The sequence below is a fragment of the Acanthochromis polyacanthus genome, chromosome 16 (assembly GCF_021347895.1).
Source record: "Acanthochromis polyacanthus isolate Apoly-LR-REF ecotype Palm Island chromosome 16, KAUST_Apoly_ChrSc, whole genome shotgun sequence".
In the NCBI taxonomy this organism is placed as follows: domain Eukaryota; kingdom Metazoa; phylum Chordata; class Actinopteri; family Pomacentridae; genus Acanthochromis; species Acanthochromis polyacanthus.
Genome location: NC_067128.1, coordinates 481430 through 497372, shown reverse-complemented (window position 1 = coordinate 497372; position 15943 = coordinate 481430). Strand labels below are relative to the sequence as shown.

The 15943-nt window shown below is 41.0% G+C and overlaps 2 protein-coding genes across 2 annotated transcripts in view; both read left to right on the top strand.

Annotated features, from left to right (window-relative positions):
* Window positions 1-15943, top strand: part of disp1 (dispatched homolog 1 (Drosophila)) — a 120283-nt gene that overhangs the window by 15853 nt on the left and 88487 nt on the right. The window contains exon 2 of the mRNA XM_051960764.1: window positions 13215-13290. The gene's annotated coding sequence lies outside the window, so the exon portion shown is untranslated. The remainder of the gene's footprint in view (window positions 1-13214; window positions 13291-15943) is intronic.
* Window positions 2176-14610, top strand: LOC127530387 (uncharacterized). The gene is made up of 3 exons (XM_051937023.1): window positions 2176-2249; window positions 13714-13990; window positions 14021-14610. The coding sequence occupies exons 1-3, from the start codon at window positions 2176-2178 to the stop codon at window positions 14567-14569; spliced, it is 900 nt and encodes a 299-aa protein (XP_051792983.1). The 3' UTR covers window positions 14570-14610.

The window sequence follows — 15943 nt, the reverse complement described above, 5'->3', positions numbered from 1 at the left end:
TTTAATGACCTGTTCTTATGAAGATTCTAGAGATTTCAAAGTTCCTCCGTTGGTTTGTGACCAGCATGAAATACAGTTTATGAAATGTGACTTAAAGCATAACAAGGTTTTTGCACCTTCAAAAAGAGCGTTTGATCCTATCTTACATGCCATCCCATAAACCAGGATAACTTCCTGTAGTTTAAGTTGAACACTGCTCTGTTGACTTTCTGCAGACAGAACCAGTCCAGATCCTGCTAAAACTTTACACCATGAGGCTTAGTCATTACTGACAGTTAAAGCTCTCCTCAGTAGAAGCAGTTCACCTCCTGGAACATCACCAGGATGTTAAACCAGCGCAGGTGAAGGAAAAAATGAGTTTGTGACTAATCTGTAAGTCATCCGTGTTGGCGAATACTCAAAGAAAGAAATGTTTGAGTTCCAGAGAGAGTCCTGTGTCCTTATAAGACGTCGTGTTTCTGAAAACTGAACTCACATTCTGATGGTTTTAGTCTTTAAACTGTTAAACTTTCGGCTCCCTGCTGACGCTCTTTATGAGAGTTTTGTCATTACTCAGTTTCTCACACAATATCCACATTATATGACTGAACCTTTTGCTGAGTTAAATTTGGCTTCTAAGGGACACCGTAGAGACTAGTAATACCTGAGAATGAGCCCTGAGGCGGTAAGGATGGAAAACTGGACCTTAATGATCACACATGGAGAACAAACCTGTTTCCTCCTCTGCCTTTGTCCATCGCTGCCAGAACTGTGGGACATTCAACAGGTTTTCTGCCCAGTCTTTCCTTCAGTAGCTGCATCTGTGTCGCTACGTTTACCAGTTTAAGAATAATTGCAGCTATCAGCGTCCTCAATCACACCCAGCAGACCTACAGATACAAGAAAGCTGATAACGGGGGATAAAAAAGAGAGAAAAGACAGAAACGTATTAATACTGATTTAACCATTAATGAAGGTTTACATCATGGAAACAGAATGCATCTGATGTACAATCCGAGTAAAACATTTCCTGTTGGCTTCAGTTCAGTTTTCTAACATGAAGATTTAATAGTGTTTCACTGATTGCAGCTTCAGAGCGGGTGGAGCTCCAACACCATCTCTGTTATATATTTCCTATCATCCTCACTACGCAGAGAAACGGCTCACATTATATATTCCCTATCATCCTGGCTCAGATTCAGTCCTTCCTTCCACGTCTCCCTCTCTGTCTTTCTGCTGTATTCTCCTGAAAGGCGTCCAGGAGTCTGAAGCCTTAATTCAATAAGAGATAAATTGGAAAAATGTGCAAATGTAAGGCAAATCTGGGGCTTGTCGGCCAGGAGAACATTTCTAGAGCGCTTTTCATACTCCCCTTTGCAACTTAAATGCCCTCTTCCCTCGTTTTCTCTCCATGTTTGCTGTAAATTGTCCCAGAGTTCCATCTGCTTTCCTTAGAGCAGCTCAGAGACGGTTCATTAGACCGACACTAACCAGGAGGTTCTCTGAGGGACGGAGAAAGACAGAAATACTGGCCCAGACCCAAGACTCTGACCTGGGAGGGCCTGTTGTACCTTAGCACCGAGGGATGGAGGATAGCACCGTCTTTTCCTTTTGTTTTGCTTCACAAAGACCTTAGCGTAGCTTCAATCCATCCATAAATTGGACTAAAAGGCTGCCAACACCAGCACTTTAATATTCTGCTCTCCTCTGTGTCCTTCTGTAGGGATAGATACATTTATGTGTCCTTCTGCATCCCCTCTATAGTGATGTATAAATCTGTATTCTGACCAACACTCCAGATAAGATTAGACAGTCCTGTGTGTTCCTTCTTCTGTCACATTGTCTTTTCCTCCTCTGCTGATTTAGAGGTCGACAGCCGCTGTTTTTGCATAATTTTGTTGATTAAATGATGATTTAATCTTGTTTTTACATCTGCTTGTTTTATTCTTTGCTACTGAAGGTATTTTTCTTGTATTCCGTGTGGATTTAACCTGATGAAAGCATGTCCTCTGTGCTGCATGTCAGTTTGGTAGTTATAAGGACACACCTGCATGCAGACCATTACATGTTTACATACATGTAGGATGGAGGTGGATTTATACGTCACAGTAGAGATGACAGTTCAGTAGAATTGCCAATTCTCCTAGTAGAGATTGCGATTAGAGGTCTGGTTTCTGTGTTCTGGGATGTTTACTGATGGTCCTGGTCCTGGTCCTGGTCCTGGTCCTGGTCCTCCTCTACAGGGTCTCTGAGGTCCATGGATGTGTTGAGTAGAGGAAGATGTACGAGCTGCAGTTATAATATCCTGTGGTAACTGTTTCTTAGTTATAGATTTCTGACTTGTAACCAACAAACACTCCACAGATATTTATCCTTTTTTAGTCATGAGCTGTTTATCTCTGCATGTACATCTAATGTCAGCCAAAAAAGCAGCCGGGCAATTTTGTTATGACAAATGAGAAGAAGACTTACCATAGATTTTATTTTAAAATTAATTATTGTTCTAAACTGGTTTTGGCAGCTCCTAGAGAAGCTACTTAGAGATAAATAGATCATATGCTGGTTCCAGAAGTCCCATTAATTTCTCCCATTTATGAGGTGAGTAACGTGGCCAAACACGTAGGGTTAGAGAACATCCAGTTTTAATAATAATAATACCTACGTAGTGCTTTACAAAGTCGACAGGAACATAAATAATCTGATAAATGAAATAAATGGAATACAGTAGATTATAATTTCTACTGATAAAACCTCCACTGTGTACGTTTTGTTCATCTTTGCTTTTCCATTAAATACAACTCTTCATGTTTCTTAACTTTAGGACTGGAAAAAAACCAAAGCCTTCATCCTTCCCCAGTGTTCCCTGTGCTTTCTCCTTGTATATTCCTTACATCACATGGACAGAACTTTTTGTACCAGCTTTAAATAACCCCAGGGGACAAGTAAAGTTTTCTGAACTGAATAACTCGGTGGGAAATTGTTGGTTTTCTCTCTGTGACTTTGTTTTCTCTTGACTTACCATATGAAAGTCCAGAGACGGTCCATGTTGGGATCCACTCCATAAATCAGGCTGATCTGAATGTGTTGGCATGATCCTGAAGCCAGATAGCTCAGAGAGTCCATACATGTGCAGATGAACACGCACCGTCGTGGTGAGGATGTCCAAGTGTTGCGTCACCCTTCAGGACTCCAGATCGTCTCTGGCTGCCAAGTTTAGACGTGAACCTTCTCCAGGGACGTCCTCAGCTGTCAGGGTCAGCTCCAAGCTTCACTGCATCATCACTGTTGTAATAAACACACGGTTCAGTCGCTGTGCTGGAATCCCTTCTAGTTTTTACACACTTTCTGTTCTTTGGTTGTGTGTTTTGGTTTATTTGAGGTTCAGGGTCGAGGTTTTAATGACGTCAGTCCTGTTTTTGTTCTTTGGAATGACTTCAGGTTACCTCAACGTGTTCTGGTTCTTTGAGTGTTTATGGACCTCCAGTCTGTAGGAAGATCAAGAAAGATCACATCTAAGATCACACAGGAGATGTGAAAGTTTTGTATCTGACATTCAGGATGAAACCAGATTACAGTGGTGGTCATGTGTTAAAACAGAGTTAAATCCACAATAAAGCTGGCACTTTATTACTGACTCAGTTTGTATTAGGATTGAAACTGATCATGTTTTCATTCTGAATGTAAAAATATAAAGATTTTTGTTGATTTAATGAAATGTCAAAAAGTTGTACATTAAGTTTTTTATAAGTGATGCCTTCAGATTCTAAACCTAAAGATGTCTGATGAAACAGGAAAAAAAACTATTTGGAGTTTGAAGTTAATTCAGTTTATCTTCTGTGTTCCAGTCGAGCCATTATTTAGGTAGATTTATTTATAGACAGGAAATAAAACAAGCAGATTAACAGCAGGTGTTTGATTGTTAGTAGTTCCAGACACTAAATCCAAAAAACAATTAAAAGTTCTACTGATTTAAATAAAACACGTTTTAAACTTTATATATATATATATATTTAAAATTCCATCTTGTAACATCTCTTGGGACTGTGTTGTCCATTAAAACTTAAAATAGAGATGTTTTTGTTGTACATACACTTGCTGGCATAATAAATTAAATTTAGTGAGGATGAGGTCGTTTCTAGCTGCGGTTTTGTTGTAGCTGCTGAACTTTCTGACCATTACATCTAAAAATCTTAATATCTTCACATGAACAATACCTACAACAGGACATTATGAACATGGCTTATCCTCTGAAACACGTGTAATCTAACCTTAGGTAATGTTAGATAAATGAGCATGCACTTTTAGGTTTATTTAGGACCTCTGATTGTGATTTGTAGACTTAATGTCTTTGGGGTCATTTATGTCTCAGGTTAACGTCGTCTTTACCCCGACATCCCTGGACTTCTCTGCCGCTCTGAGTCTCATTTACAACAACAGGGACTCAGTTTTCCATCTTCTGCTGTCGTTATTCCCAGAGGGAGATCCTTTGATAAATGTGGAGGTGCTGATGTTGGTTTCAGAGTAAAGGCAGACTCCACCAACTCTACAGTTTTCACATTAAAAAAACTATTGGCTCAGCTCCTATATTCACATCTGTGTCTTGTTCTGGTGTGTAGTTTTCCCAGAATGCCAAAGCATAATGGAGTTACTGTTAGCAGAAGGCCTCTAAATAGCTTAATAACTGGGAGTTATTCCTCCATGACTCCTTGGAATAACGGCGTCTTCCTGCTAACCTGCTGTCAGGATCACACCTTCATCCTCCTGTGAAGGAAACAGAGCTAGCTTTGTTGTTCTAATCATCTCTTGTGTCTAAATCACTTTTCCAAAGCTTCAGGGTCAGAAGAACTTCCCCTCTGGTTTGGTTTAAGTGGCACTGAGGCTGCTACTGTAGCTAATCACAGGATTTATGGAGGCATCACCAGAGGAACCAGGACCAGGAGATGTCTGCTGGCACCCTGCTGCAGGTGTTACAAACCTCTTTTCTTTCTTTTCCCTCCTCCATTAGAGCTGCTGATGGAAGGCAGCTGGAAGACCTCGCTTGTTCTCCACTTGCTGCTTTAAAAGGGGGTTGTGTTGGTGGAACATAATGCTGGCAGCACCTCCTCCTCCTGTCACCGGTCACTCCCCAGTCCTCCACCTAAAGCTTTCATAATTGCATTGATCTAGAGGGGCCTTTTACGACCTGCTGACGCATTCAATCACGTTTCAGCGTGGCCTCTGCGGGCTGCTGTGTTTTGCATATTCCAAGTTCATGTCGAGCTGTTAGCTCGTCTCAGGTTTCTGGTAATTGGGAGTTTTCACATGAACCTGAAGGAGAGGAAAGAATAGAGGATGGAGGGAAAGGAAGGAGGGACTGGGACTGTCACAAAGTCCAGAGGCATGTTCTACAAGATCCAGATGTTGTAGTCCGTCCTGCATACACCTCCTCATGTCTGCTGGACAGAACCTTCCTGATGGATTGCTGTTTTTAACACTCTGGTGTTCACACCATCGTCTGCGGAACAATTTGTTTTGTTTTCCACGCAAAACACAGGAAGTCTTTCTGGGATTCTGGCTGATCCCAGGAAACCTATCTGCTCCCTCCCCCACCCAGCCGGTCCTGTCTTTGGTCTGGTTTGAGTGAAACCAACAGCGGGTCGGAGCTAATGAGCTGCTGGGATCTGAGAGCGATTCACCCCGGCTACTGCCAAACACTTCCACAAAAACTTTCCCATTAAAGCCATGAAAAGGAGGGCTTATTTGGCTAATTCAAATTTGATTATTTTCTATTTTTACTCCTTAAGAAGTTCCCAGAGGAAGTCAGAGAAGTTCTGACACAAATCCAGGAAGAGCTAACGGATGATGAAGGTGAGGCAGGGTTGTTCTGTCTCACCTCCTCTCCTCTTTCCTTTCTAATCTCCTCTTTTATCAGTAACCTCTGCCTTCAGAGGTCAGTGTTCTCCATCAGGATGACCTCTGGTAATGAGAAGGCTGCTCAGCGGTTTGTCCTCCTCTCCTGGGAACACAAACAGTGATGAAGGCACACAGGAACAGCTGGACGGCCAACGTTTGGTCTTCTCCTGCCGTCTACCCATCAGTCATTTCACTGGAAAACAGAAATATAAACTAGACACACATCTCCCTTTGTGGCGCTCTTCAGGTGAACAACCTCGTTACGTTCTCATATGACTGTTTGAAGAGAACCTGCATTCTTTTTGGAATGGTTTAAATGTGTGACGTGGTGGGAAACAGCATCACAGTCTGAGTTAGGACACACTGCAGGTGGTTGGTGGCAGAAACCAGGAACGTGTATGTCTGCTTTCTCATCAGTTAATATGTTCTTAATTGGTGAAATTATTAACGATTGATGATTAATTAATCTTTAATATCCCTACTCTGAAGCTTCTCCTGTATTTCCTGGGTTCCCATCTGGTCTGATTCATGATTGAGACAATGAAATATTAAAATAAATGGTAAGAATACGTGGATTCTGAATGTGTTTATCGAGTACGACCCTCTAAGTGTAAAGCAGGTTACAGTTTGGCTGTGTAGGAAAGTCATTCTGTCAGGACAAAGTAGATGGAACTTTGCTCTGAGCCTCTGTGTGATATTTGGTGTCTGACAAAGGATTTAGGTTCAGTAAACTTTGAAAATAATTTGCGAGTTAATAATTAATTCATGAATGAAGCCAGTTTCCTTGTTGACCGTCCAGTTTCCAACGATTTTTTTGTGATCTATGAAGCTCCTGGACCAGCTTTGTGTAGATCTGGGTGAGATGTTCGGCTGAGGTGACAGGTGTGGCTGGAAGTGTTCTTGTCTGTGCATGTGGATATTCATCTATTCATCTGTGTTTTTACCTTCAGCTCTTTGGTCCAAGTCTTTCTAGGTGGGTTCAGTCTGGAGGCTTTTACAGATTGTAATGGGATTAAAACCGAGTTGTGACTTGATTCTACAGTTTGTTCATCCTTTTAAACCAGCCTCCCCCTCCGTCCTGTGATCGTTTAATTTGTTTAGTCACCACGGCCTCTTTTCATCTTCCTCACTCTGAATCCTCTCCTGTTGATCTCCGTATGACATTTGATACAGGCTTCATGGTTTTTCTTGCTTTCTAAAGTCCTGTGTGACTTCAGAAGGTATTTACATATCTGCCACGGCATATAACAGCTGAAAAAAGACACAGCAGCAGCGGCTAGATGCTTGTTGGCCGACATCCATGAACTGCAGAGATGGATAATCTGCTTTCACAGCACGACTCTGGAGCACTTTAGAAGAAAAGGCATCCTTTAAACTCACATAGCGTTTTACTAACGTGTAAATTCATGACCAATCTTTGACTCTTCCAGTGGAAATCATCAGGAGGAGGAAGGAAGAACAGAGCGAGATAAAATGGCAGAGATCCTCGATCGTTCTTGGCATTGATCTGTGATTGAACATTCTGAAGGCTGACTGATCCCATCGCAGGAGGAAAGCATGCTCTGGCTTTTCACACTTTTCATTTTCTACTTGAAAGCAGCTAAGAGGCGACTTTGATCCCTTTCAATGGGAGAGACTTCCATCTGTATAGAATGTGACAGTAAGCCCTCTGGAATCCTGCAGACTGCCAAGTTCAACACAAAATCATGTTTGAAACCATAAAATAGCAGGGATTAGGGAGTGCTCATAGATAGGTGGTGTCTTCCTCCACAGCAAGTTCAGCTGAGTTTGTCTCGTTAGCCAGCGATCGGTGGCGCTCATTATTCAGGCAAAACAAGCGACGAGTGACGGGCATTCATCTGTTTTCTACGTCTGATGAGCTCACTGGAAAGTATGGTTTCATGCTTGATTGAAGGTGTTTCCGTGTCTGAGTGCTTCTTGCCGTTACATGTCCTCTGCCTGTTGGGAATAAACGTTAGGAAGTGGCTGGTATCTGTGAATGTTTGTCTGCAGGACGAGCCGGAACCACAGCAGGAATAAAGCAGATCTCAGTCTGGTCTGTCTGGAGATGGCTCTGGCTCAGAGGAAATGAGTCTACGCTACTCAGGCATTGCTCAAATTCCTCCCCTTGTGTCATCGCCGCTAAAGCAAATAACGGCTTAGGGGGAAGGATCCTGCCACTGAATCAACAGATTGTTTGTGTCTTCACCGGCTCAAAGGGACGTTTTCAGAATTGTGGAAAGGTAGGAATTTGGGGAGTAGATCCGAGAGTTTCTGTTCCTTCACTGGAGCAAGAAGCATCTCTGCCTGCACATTAAAAGCAGGAGAGTCAAACTCATCTTAGTCCAGGTTCCACATTCAGCCCAGTCTGATCTCCAGTAAAACCACAGCATGATAACCTGTAAATAACCACAACTCCTCATGGTTCCTTTGTTTTAGTGCAGAAATGTTCACATTTAAGGAATTATCTTTTTACAAAACATCACGAACAACCTGAAGTTACGAAAAATAAGTTCAGTTTCATCAACATTCATCCTCAGTTTATCATTTCCACATTACAACTTCCAGATCACAGAGTGTCTACAAAGGAACACAACATTTAGTCACCTGGAACTGAACCATGGAGGATTTACTTTATGAACAAAATGACAAAAACAAGACAAAATATTACAAAAGTCAGATGCAAAACGACAACAATTAGACACAAAATGAGACAAATGACACGAAACAAAAAATGGATAAATGACAAAGACAAGACAAAAAAATTACACAAACAAGATCATTAACGATAAATCAAGAAACAAAACAACAAAAAAGTAGACTAACAACACAAAACGCCAAAAACCCTGCATCAAACAATGAATAAAGCAAAACATGACAAGATAAAAAATACAGCAAGACAAAAAGGAAACAACACGACAAAAAACAGAAACAACAAGTCAAAAAATAACAAAAGCAGACAAAATCTTTCAAAAATGAGATGCAAAATGACAGAAGAACAATAAACAATCTAGTATTTTACTTTCTGACCAAAACCACTTGTCATGGTCGAGAAATGATTTTAAATTTATGGTTTTATTACACTCAACAAAAATCTAAAGGCAACACTTTTGTTTTTGCTCCTATTTTTTATGAGATGAACTCAAAGATCTAAAACTTTTTCCACATACACAATATCACCATTTCTCTCAAATATTGTTCACAAATCTGTCTAAATGTGTGATAGTGAGCACTTCTCCTTTGCTGAGATAATCCATCCCACCTCACAGGTGTGCCATATCAAGATGCTGATTAGACACCATGATTAGTGCACAGGTGTGCCTTAGACTGCCCACAATAAAAGGACACTCTGAAAGGTGCAGTTTGGTTTTACTGGGGGGGGGGAGGGGGTCCACTCCTCTTCAGTCTCTACGAACTTGCTGGATATTGGCGGGAACTGGTCCACGCTGTCGTACTCGCCGATCCAGAGCATCCCAAGCATGCTCAATGGGTGACATGTCCGGTGAGTATGCTGGCCATGCAAGAACTGGGACGTTTTCAGCTTCCAACAATTGTGTACAGATCCTTGCAGCATGGGGCCGTGCATTATCCTGCTGCAACAGGAGGTGATGTTCTTGGATGTACAGCACAACAATGGACCTCAGGATCTGGTCACGGTATCTCTGTGCATTCAGAATGCCATCAATAAAATGCACCTGTGTTCTTGGTCCATAACAGACGCCTGCCCATACCGTAACCCCACCCCCACCATGGACCACTCCATCCACAACACTGACATCAGAAAACCGCTCACCCACACGACACCACACACGATGTGAGTTCATCTCACAAAAAATGGGAGCAAAAACAAAAGTGTTGCGTTTATATTTATGTTGAGTGTAATTTACAGTCTGCAGTTAATGTCTTCTTTGGAATTTTTACACCTTGAGGGCCGGATTGGACCCTCTGGAGGACCACTTTTGGCCCACGGGCCTCATGTTGGACACCCCTGGTTTAGAGGGTTTAAAGGCATCAGGAGGCAGATTCCTGGACTTGGATCCCCAGAATGTGAGTGACTTGTTTGGAAATGAGAGGCGACTGAGACTCGAGCCATTGGATTAATTGGGGTGTGATGCAGGCTGAGGCCTACAGGGAACTGGGCAGATAGGAATTATCTTCAGGATGGTTGAATTAATTAGGGTCAAACTGGGACCAACCCAGCATGGAAGCCAGAGCTTTTTCCACTCCAGTACACCATACTTGTAGTGAAGAAGCAAATCTATCAAAGCACTTCATACTGAACCTGTGTGAACTTCTTTGCTCCTGATTTCAGTGTTCTTCTGATAATTCTTACAGCATATTTTCAGAATATTTCTCCTATCACATCTATTACATTTGTCCATCAGTTATTGTCAACCCTGTTGGGGCTCTATGATGGTTTATAGTCCAGTAAAGCAGTATTTTCTGTAATTAATGCAGAGTTTCATCTCACATAAATAAACTACACAGACATGTTTGGTCTTGTTAGGTTCCTTTTCTAATTGTAAAACTTTTTCGGTCTTAATCCTTTTTACTGGAAGGCTCTAGAGGCTGGTATCTTTCCAAACAAAACCACTCTCTTGACTTGTCTTGACTTGACCTAAGTATTTAATCTTGTGCATGTTGTATTTTACTGAACACCTTGCTGAAGATGGTTTTCATTATTTGTCTCGTGTTCTGTCTGGTGTTCTTATAATTCTGACCTCCTTCTAGACCTCCTTCTAGTCTTTAACTCTCAACCGTTCCTGCTGTTTTTTCTCTTCCACTTTCTATTTTTACCCAACATGCTGATGCTTTCTTTCCTTTTTATTCAGTTACTTTAGAAATGAAACATGCAAAACATCTGACTGGTTTGTTTCTCTAGATATTGATCAGACAGAATGTCTGGATAGTCGGTTTGGTGAATAAAAAGCACTTTAACCCTCCTGTTGCCTTCATTTAAGGGCAACAAAAAATGTTGTTTCTTTGTCTGAAAAAAATCCAACAAATCAGCAAAAAAAAAAAAAAAAATCCCCAAATTTCTGAAAATTTACAAAACCTTCAGGAAGAAAATTCCAATAATTCCTTAAAAGTTTTATTTTAAAAAAAATTCCCCAAATTTGGCAAGAAAATTCTTGTAAATATTTTCAAAAAATGAGTAAAAATCCTACAAACATCGAAAGTGATTCCATATATATCAGTAAAACTTCGGATATATTTTTTAAGAACATTCACAAAAAAATCAACCAAAATCCAGAGAAGTTCGCTGGATTTTGGTTGATTTTTTTTTTTGTGAATGTTCTAAACAAACCTTTGTAACATTTCTTTTCTTCCACCAAAAAATGTTCACAAATTTCCCAAAAATGTTGAAAATGTGAACATCAGAAGGTTTACTGTGGAAATACTTTTCCCCACATTTTCAAACTTTAAACGGGTCAGTGTGACCTGCAGGACGACACGAGGGTTCATGTTTCCTGTCAAATATAACATTAATGTGTGTCTGTGTGTAAATAATGTAGAGCTAGTTTTCTGTGGTTGTTGCAGGCCTACATACAGACGTGTGGTAAACACTCGATCTGTAGGAAACATGAAGCTGTATCTCAAAGCAGGAAGCATGTTTTTCATTAAAAAGCCATTTCAGCTTGCAGTACCTTTGGGTTCTCTGTTTGCTGAGAGGCAGAGCTTTGGCCGGTTTCTCCTCTGTAGGATGTTGTCTGGGTGTTAATGTTTTTTTCTTTTAGGTTTCTGGTCTGCATAATTCAGATGTCTGTACTTTCAGTCGTTATACCGGGTTAAATAGGTCCGTCTGACGCCGGCTCGTTGCTCCTCTCCTCATCTGTCCAGGTTTAAACTGTGGCTACCACTCTCCATCCTGTGCCCATCGACACACACCTCAGTAATGGTGATGTGGACCATATGTTGGTTTGAATGGACTTCTGTTCTCCAGTCCTGGTTCTTACTCTACCTGTCCCCTCCTGGACTAGCAGGGAGATCCAGCCTATCAGACCATCACCTGTGGTTGGTGGTGTTGATCTGTCAGTGATCTTCTCCATCAGACCTTCTTAATGGACTGAAGGGACCCAGCAGTGACCTCTCAGATTCAGTGAACATGTTTGCTGCTGTTGTTTCTGAAGCTCTTTCTCCTGTCTTCGCTGCCAGTTCAACACTTTTTCTTCCATGGCGTTATGTTCTGTAGCTGGAAAGCTTTGACCTGCTGGTTTCTCAGTGGTTTTCAAGGAAAATAAGCACTGATTGTTCTAAGGTACAGACGCAACCTTTCTGTGTGATGTTTTACTCCACTGGAACTGATGATTGCAGAGTTTCTCCTGCACAGATGGAGAAGTTTTATTCAGATAGGTTTCATCCAGCTCAACAGGAGGATTAGAAGAACTAAAAGAGCTTTTCTATTTTTCTACCTGTTTTGTTAATTTGGGTTTAATTTATTCTACGTTTGCTTATGAAATGGTCAGAAATAAGGAAATGCATAGACCACATAACAGACTCATTGTCTTTACTTTCTGTGGAGTGATCTCTGTCATGTACCGTCTCCTGCCAATAAAATCCTCTCAGTCTGGCATAGTTCTGATTCCAGTAAATGCTGAAATAAAACACATGGGTCAAAGTAAAACTGAGGGAATATTGAAATCCATGGGATATATCTGCATACATTTTTATTAAAAGTAAAAAAAAATAATGTTTTTATGTTCATTATGATCGTGTCTTTACAAAAAAAATAATTATTTATTATTGAAACAATCATTAATAAAAAAAGACTGATATCACTAAAATATCAACTAAATAACATCTGAATTTAACACCAACCACCTTCTAATGAGCTAAACAATAATAAAATGAGCTGATTCAGAAACAGTTTGGATTGTGTTCTTTTAGTAAGTTGAGATCATCATGACAGATATTTCTTTTTTGACAATATATCGAATTTTATTTGGAAAATAACAAATTAAATCCCTTTCCACTAAGTTCTCCGTTCCAAAAACTCCTCTCCAGGAAGTGTGTTAATTCCAGATCACATGACCTGCTCCACATGATGTCATTTCCTCCTGAAGAAAACACTGGAAGACTCCAAGGCTTTCTGACTTATTTAATGTAAAGCAGTCAACAGGTTTACTACAGTATCTTTAGAAATAACTTTAAATTTTACTCTGTTGTATGTATAATATTTAGAAGAATCTTTCTCTAAAATACCATGTGGTGTTTGGTTATGGGCGGCCATGTTGGTTTTAGGCCTGAAAACAGCAAAAATGTCAACTATGATACAAAACGTCCGACTATTACAAGTATATATTGACCCAGCTGATGAATCTTGTTTTTGTGTGTCTCCACAGATTTACTGTTTTCTGAGGACTTCCAGAGTCTGAATGCATGAGCAGATGCAGAACATGGTCCACGGTCATCCCACAGGTAGGACGAGTAAACCTGGGTTCAGATGTTTGGTTTTTGGTGTCTGAAGTTTGACACACTTGGAGCTGATGTTGAGGGTGAAGCTCATTCATTGCAATGGCAACAGAAACCCTGAAAAGTCCAGTTATAGAGTTGTTTGTTCCTCGAGTTCCTGCAGTAGAAAGCTGTAGGTCAAAGTGAACCCAAAGAGTCACATTTCATCCATTCAATCCCAGTACATGTGTTTCTCAGAAACTCTCAGGCTCTTTTATTTGACATTGCCGTCTGACGTCATCCCGTAAACAACCTTTGGAGAGCATTCATGGTGATGGCACCATAAAATTCGTCCTCTGGTTTAGTGCTGCAGACAGCTAAGCATCGGTATGACTGGTGGAAACTCTGCTGCCTTTCATCAGCGTCCCTTAATCACAGCAGCTAATGAAGAAAACATGCAGGGACTGAAGGACGGATCTGGAGAGCAGCCATTCCCCCAAACCTCCGTCTGACGAGTCCAGACAAGCCTCTGGTAAAAGGTGAGGATGTTTGTCCTCCAGCTGGGTCAGTGAGCCAGGTAAAGGAGTTCATCTACAGCTCCTCACAGGTAAAGGAGTTCATCTACAGCTCCTCACAGGTAAAGGAGTTCATCTACAGCTCCTCACAGGTAAAGGAGTTCATCTACAGCTCCTCACAGGTAAAGGAGTTCATCTACAGCTCCTCACAGGTAAAGGAGTTTATCTACAGCTCCTCACAGGTAAAGGAGTTCATCTACAGCTCCTCACAGGTAAAGGAGTTCATCTACAGCTCCTCACAGGTAAAGGAGTTTATCTACAGCTCCTCACAGGTAAAGGAGTTTATCTGCAGCTCCTCACAGGTAAAGGAGTTTATCTACAGCTCCTCACAGGTAAAGGAGTTCATCTACAGCTCCTCACAGGTAAAGGAGTTCATCTACAGCTCCTCACAGGTAAAGGAGTTCATCTACAGCTCCTCACAGGTAAAGGAGTTCATCTACAGCTCCTCACAGGTAAAGGAGTTCATCTGCAGCTCCTCACAGGTAAAGGAGTTCATCTACAGCTCCTCACAGGTAAAGGAGTTCATCTGCAGCTCCTCACAGGTAAAGGAGTTCATCTACAGCTCCTCACAGGTAAAGGAGTTCATCTACAGCTCCTCACAGGTAAAGGAGTTCATCTACAGCTCCTCACAGGTAAAGGAGTTCATCTACAGCTCCTCACAGATAAAGAAGAAAATGTGGAAAAAATATATTTTTATGTCCACATTTTCAACATTTTTGAGAAATTTTTGAACATTTTTCCACGGACAAAAAAGAAATATTAAAAAAAGTTATTTAAGAACATTCACATAAAAATCAACCACAATCACTTTAGATATTTTATAGATTTCTTGAAGATTTTTACTCATTTTTAAAAAATATTTACAAGAATTTTCTTGCCAAATTTGGGAGATTTTTTAAAGTAAAACTTTTGTAGAAAACTTTTAAGGAATTATTGGAATTTTCTTCTTGAAGGTTTTGCAAATTTTCAGAAATTTGGGGATTTTTTTTTACTGAATTTTTGAATTCTTTTCAGATAAGGAAACTATATTTTTTGGTGCCTGTAAATGAAGACAACAGGAGGGTTAAGCTACATTTACAGCCTCTACTGGGGGAAAAATCCCTCTACGTAGGCTTGTCTGATATTTTTGAATTAAATTCCGACCACACAGACGTGTAAATTGAGGGTAATTTCCTTCTCCAAACAGATCAGATGATCTGCGGTTCCAGCAGCGTGTGATTCACAGATTATCCTCCAAGAAAAACAGCATCAACAGTTCAGAGAGCCCAGTGTCCAAAATGACTTCATGTTCACACATAAATATGAGCTCAGGCAGCTTCACGCACAACTGATCACCACACACACACACACACACACACACACACACACTCTTACACACTCTTACACTCGGTCTGTCCTGACCTGCTGGGAGGTTTTCAGCGTCTCTGTTCAGCAGGTTCTAGTTGGACTCTGCTCTTCCTCCTCATCATCTTAACTCTTCACCAGGCCAGCGGTCATATCTGGTCATTTCTACACATTAAATACGGTGTTGCTCTGTGTCTCAGTGAGGTCTAGAAGCATGTGGTTTCCACCCAGCCAATCAGAGAATGTCTGTCTACGTTACATCACACTACATCGTGGAATCTGACCAATCAGAGGTCTGGAAAGAATCAAACTTTCTCTTTTCTCTGAAGTTGGAAAAAGATGGACTTGTGGCTCGGTCCTCTGACATATTAGCGGTTGAAACGTCCAAACTAACTGTGGATAGTTAATGAAGCTGTCACATTTTACAGTCGAGTTGTTGGATGGATAGATAGATGGATATACCATCACAGAGCGTCTTGTTTGCTTGTTTGTGCTCCTGTGCATCAGACGGATGCTTTTCTTGTTGTTTGATCAGCTTCCACTCATGTTTGGAGGCTGCTCTGTGCAGGATGCCTGGCTTCATTTCTAACTGTGTAACGGTGGTTTAATCTGGAGAGCAGCTAAAAGCAGCAGCTGTGGATCCTCTGGAACATGGAAGGCCTGTTGTTGGTTGGGCTGGACGTTGGACGCTGGCCATCCAGCTGCTTGGATTCTCCCTTTAATTGACTTCACAGCCTTTTGAAAACAGCTTTTCTAAAAGC